At 46.4% G+C, this 5,886-nt stretch overlaps 1 protein-coding gene across 1 annotated transcript in view; it reads left to right on the top strand.

Moving 5' to 3' along the window:
- Positions 1-275: 275 nt before the first annotated feature.
- RPS6KB1 (ribosomal protein S6 kinase B1) overlaps positions 276-5,886 on the top strand; it is a 51,599-nt gene continuing 45,988 nt past the window's right edge. The window contains exon 1 of the mRNA XM_044286297.1: positions 276-485. Coding sequence (XP_044142232.1) covers positions 354-485 — 132 coding nt within the window. The 5' untranslated portion in view covers positions 276-353. The remainder of the gene's footprint in view (positions 486-5,886) is intronic.

Here is a 5,886-nt window from a genome sequence, read left to right as displayed (position 1 = left end):
ACCAGAATATTGTCTGCAGCTAAGGAGCCATTTTGATGAAGCCTAAAAACACCTAATATCAGCATTGCAAAAGTACAAATAACACACCACCCGGTAGTAATACAGCTGTATGCATTTATTATTTGTGGTGGAGTCCTTCAGAGCGAAGGCTATCGGTAACTGCGGCTACAGCACATACATCCTCCCGTGACCGAGCGAATTGCTAGCAGTCGCCTCTGCGCATGCGTCAGTCCCTGACCCGCTTCCAAATTTGTGTTGGCGGGAACGCGCACGCAGCGAACCTGGGAAGTAGAGTTGTACGGGGGCGCCGCTGCGCTACTACGTCCGGTGATGGCGGCCGTGTGTTGGAGCCCATGAGGCGGGGGAACGGGGTAATGAACCGCGGTGCGGGGAAACAGGGAACGTCCGAAGCCATGGCGGGCGTGTTTGATATAGACCTGGACCAGCCCGAAGACGCTATTTCGGACGACGAATTGGAGGACGGGGTGAGTAGAACCCTCGCTGCACTTGGAGGCCCCCGAGGACTGGAGGCCTAACTGCTGCCCCGGACGTCACCGGACTGCACAGCTGGCCGCCCGACGTTCTAGAACGGCTCGTATGTAGCGGTGTTAGTCCTGTGCCCTGACGTGTGGGCGCCGCTAGGGGGCGCTGAGCCCGGAACGAGGTACTTGCATCACCAGGCAGAAAGTTGTCTTGTAGTCGCAGGGGCATTGATTCACTGGGGCGTCATAACTCCCTTCAGTCGGTCATCAGAGTTTCCAATAGGTCTCTGGGAGACCAGAGGTTATTATCACCACGTCCTCTGGGCTGTCACCTGCTTAGCTACTGTACTGAGGAAGGTATCACTGCTTGGCCAGTAATACAAGCTGCTTGACATGAGATAAGTCATGGCTTTATATTTACTGCTGACAGTTATACTTTCCCATAAGACTAGGCTACTTTCACACTAGCGGCAGGACGGATCTGACAGGCTGTTTACCTGACGGAATCCGACCTGCCGCTAGTGAACGTGTTCCCTTGGACTACCGCTCTGGCCCTAATGACTATAATGGTGGTCGGGTGGAGTTACGGGGGAGGCACGTCAGCGAGAGGCTGCCAGAAAAAGGCTACTTTCACACTTGCGGCAGTGATCCGGCAATTAGTTCTGTCGCCGGAACTGCCTGCAAAACATATGCAAACTGATGGCATTTGTTAGATGGATCAGGATCCTGATCAGTCAGAAAAATGCATTGAAATGCCGGATCCATCTTTCTGGTGTCATGCGGAAAAATGGATCCGGCATTTATTATTTTCACCTTTTTTTTCGGTCTGGAAGGACAGATCCAGCATTCCGGTATTTTGAATGCCAGATTCAGCACTAATACATTCTTATGGAAAAAAATACCGGCATTTAGGTAAGTGTTCAGTTTTTTTGGGCCGGAGATAATACCGCAGCATGCTACGGTTTTATCTTCGTCCTGAACAGTCAAAAAGACTGAACTGAAGACATCCAGATGCATCCTGAACTGATTACTCTCTATTAAGAATGCATGGGGATAAAACTGATCAGTTCTTTTCTGGTATAGAGCCCCTAGGACGGAACTCAATACCGGAAAAGAAAAACTCTAGTGTGAAAGTACCCTAAAACTATGACATTTCCGACATTTATTCGGGCAGCCTCTCGCCGTGCGCTGCCGTGCCTCTGCCGGAATTCCTTCCGCCCCCATTATAGTCAATGGGGACGGAGAGGTAGTTCGGGGGCACACGGTCACTAGCGGCAGGACTGATCCGACAGGCTGTTCATCTGATGGAACTGCATGCTAGAGGTCCGTGCCGCTAGTGTGAAAGTAGCCTAAGCTGATAACCGGGGGTACGGCTTCTAGAATCCCTCACAGACGTATTTTATTACTTGGAAAGGTCCCACACGTTGCAGTAAAATTCTAGTATTGACATCTGTGCCTCCTAGTAGATGGTCAGGCTGTGCTGTGAGCTGCCCTTCTCTCTGGCTATCTAGTAGTCCAAAACATTGTCTCCTATCTCGGCACCTTTCTCATGTGATGTTGGCATTCACCAGCAATGTGCCATCCAACATTCAGCATTTTTAAGTCCATTCTTGAAATACATGCAGACTCCTGCATAGTGCTGCTGTCATGCATCTGTACCACTATACCACTGCAGCTGTGACCTGATGTACCTGTGCGGCTAGTTCTAGTCCTACGGGTGCTAGTCTGAAGTTGTAGGGTTGCCAGGACCTTACGGTAGTTTTTTTATTGACCTCTTTTCATTGAGCTAGCAAGAGAATTTGAGAGATGTGGTATGTTGCGGATTGTAGACAGTCTGTTCACACATGCAGGTTTTTGAATATTTTTAGTAGGAGTTTTCGGGGTGCAGATCATGTTTACCAATGATTAGGCTACTGTCCCATCCTCATCGGGGGCTCATTTAGGATCGTCCAGTGCAGATCCCATCTAATTTGTGGTATAAAAACTGTGCACCATGTTGTGCTATTTATTCTTGTGAAACGTTAAGGCTGGTTTACATGTCCCAGGATGACAGCTGATTATTGGGAAGGCAGCGTCACTTCCCGACTGTTGATGGAGACATTTACATGCAGAGATCTCCTTCACAGTACTAGGATGAGGGATTACTATTGTGATTCCTCGTCCCCATACAGAATCATGGCTTCTGGGCAGCAGATCACTTTTTAGACAGCACAATCTGCTGCTCAGAAACAATGATTGATGTCCCTACCTGACCAACATGATCACCCGATGAACGAGCATTTAGATGATTCTACGGGTGATCAGTGGCACATTTAGACGGGCAGATTGGAGGAGGGAGTGAGCATTTGCGGGTACGTCCGTTCCCGATAATCTGCCCTAAAGTCAGGTCATGTAAATCCACCTTTAGACACAATCAGCAAACCTAGTGTAAGGGTCCTTTTTATAAGGGACTTTGTCACAGGTAATTATCGGGAATGCACTCTTTATTCCTGATCGTTACTTGCTGTCAGAGGAGGTGAGGACTGCATTTACATGCGGCAATCCCCTCCTCAGTATAGGGACGAGTAATCGCTGCTGCAGTCCCTCATCTCCATAAGGAATCACTGTATCTGGGCAGCTGAAAGACAATCGCCTCATTAACAAGCATTTGCTCATTCATCAGATGAACGCTGGCATGGGCCAGTTCACACGACCGATTTTGTAAAACACACTTAAAAAAAAAATATCAAATTTTTTTGTGCGTTTTTTGATGCGTCTTTTTAACCAATGGATGTTCACTGAAATATAAAGCTGCATTTTCAGCTCAAGGGTTTTGGCACGGAAATGAATGCTTCCCATTAATTTCTGTGGGAGATTCAGCGCTGGTTTAGTCCCAAAATAGGACAAACTTTTTTTCCATGTGGTGAAAGAAAAAAAATAAAGTGCTGCTTCCTATTGAAATAAGAAGCTTTAGGGCAGAAACGCTCCAGAGTCACTGCCAAAAAGCTGTGTGTGAACTGTCCCTTACATGGGCCAGTTTTCAAGATTGAGCCTTTCTACAAATACATATCCCTGAAGAGTGGCCCAATTATCGGTCCATGTAATAGGACCTTAAAGGGGTTGTGCAAGAATGCAGGGGGTAGGTTTGGCAAACCCCCCCCCACTTTAGTGGACCTGTAAAGATTACTTACCTGCTCCCCGCTCATCCTCCTCCAGGCCTACGACGCTCCGCTGCGGTCCCTCGCTGTAAACATCCGGTTTGACACCACCGCAGCATCATATAACCATTTGTCATGATGTAAGGGGAGCTGGTCACTGCCATGGCCAGTGATTGACTGCTGCGATGTCAAGCCAGATGTCTACAGCGAGGGAGCCCAGGAGAGCATCTCAGGCCTGGAGGAGAAGGAGAAAGAGTAATCTTCCCTTTAGGCCTCTTTCACAAGACTGAATTTTTGTTCTGCATCCAATCTGAATTCTTTGCAGATTGGATGCGGACTCATTAGTTTTAAAGGGTCCGCAATAAATGAAGACAGCACGCTGTGTGCTGTCCGCATCCGTATGTCCATTCCGTAGCCCTGCAAAAAAATATAGAACCTGTCCTATTCTTCAGTTTGCAGACAAGGACAGGCATTGTTGCAATGGATCCACAAAAAAACGCATGCATCACGGACGTCATCTGTATTTTTGGCGGACTGCAATGTACATATGGTTGTGTGAATGCACCGTGTGCATTCGGCCTTACAGGTACGATTAAGTGGTGGGGAAGGGGATTTGCCAACCCCGCCGCACAACTCTTTTAAGTGGAGTTGTTTTCCGTCATGTATCCATCGCAGCTCTGAATTCTGTTTTTCTACTCCTATGACGGAACAGAAAATTGGAATTCTTAGCGCAGATGTGACCCTAGTCTTACAAAAACTGCAGCTGAGAATGCAGCCTGCGTGTGTGAACAGTCTTTTTACCTTGTCTGTAACATGAGGCCAGCTGCCAATACAGTTAAATCCATACGTAGTTATCACATTGGTAAAGTAGCTCTTCCCTTATTGCGTTTTTGAAAATTTACTGAAAAGTGGTATGTCGTCCGCTAGGCCTCACTTCAGTTTTCAGTTCTCTTTTCCATTAGGTTTCCATTGCATTTCATTGTTGCTCTTCTATCTAGTCCAGTAAAAAAACAAAACTGAAACCTGACCCATAAATAAGTCATGATCTGTCACGTATGTCATGACGGGTCATAAACATCATGCAGCCTGTAAAGTGGAGACCCCCTAACATTTACTGCAGGCAACTAACTTTTTTGGGTTCTTTTCTGGTGATGTGTCTGGGTTCTTACTTGGCCGCTAAGGGTTTGGCTACGTGGCCATCTCGTGTGACAGCGGACTCTCCCAGGGATCGCAGTAGGATCTCAGTGTAGTGGTGCTAGCATAGAAATGAATGGGGTTGCAGCATGCTTACCACGTCCCTAACACACCTGGATTTTTTTGCAGGTCTGGGGTCAAGGGCACAGCCCATATGCAAGTCACACTGCAACCCCATTTATTTCTATGCTAGCACTGCTATACTGCGATCATTGGGCTGAACACTAAAGAAAATTTGGCTCCAGGAGAGTGGCCTAATTGGCTTGTCAGGTCTACAGTAATTTATTGTTCATAGAGACAAACTGGTTAAAAAGAGATGCTTGCAAGTTGACTATTTGCTGAACAAGATGAGAAAACACTTTATGGCACCCAGTCTCCTCTTTCTAGCTATCTTTGAGGGTATCCACATTCAGACCGCCACAATCAAAACTTTGATGTCTGTATCGCCTCTCAAAACTTTTCTGAAAACTTAGTAGACCTTTAAAGTTAAAGGGGTTATCCCACTAAAATTTTCCAAGCTGAACAGTGCCCCTGTGGCATGAACTGAAAACATTAGAATGATATATAATGTGTGCTCCTGCTTGACCTCGGCTGTACTGAATTGTACTGACGGCATTATGTGAGCATAGTTCAGTAGAGCTGAGGTCGGGCAGGAACACGCAGCATTATAAATCAATATAATGCCGACAGTTTGTGTCAAAAGAGCAGTTTTCAGACCAGTAAGTACAGTTGTTACATATTTCACACTGAATACACTTGTGTGAAGTTGACCATTTCAATAGGAAAAAATGTCACTCAATGGGGTGTAGGGGCATTGAGAGCCAGGAGGACTCTCCAGGGCTCGGCTGACATGAGTTTTGTCTAGCCTGGAGCCCTAATGCAGATTCCAGATATGGTGGTTATGTATTCTCCTGGAGATCTGCATACTGACTTTTTTTTTAAATATTTTTTTCCTATTTTTCAGTATCCATATTCCAATAAAAAAAAAATGCCACATATGCCAGTGCATGCCAGATATTCACAATCACATGCTGCAGTACTGTTTCAATGCTATTAAAAATACAATTTGTATG

Source organism: Bufo gargarizans, chromosome 3 (assembly GCF_014858855.1).
Source record: "Bufo gargarizans isolate SCDJY-AF-19 chromosome 3, ASM1485885v1, whole genome shotgun sequence".
Lineage (NCBI taxonomy): Eukaryota > Metazoa > Chordata > Amphibia > Anura > Bufonidae > Bufo > Bufo gargarizans.
This window is presented reverse-complemented; position numbering and strand designations above follow the sequence as displayed.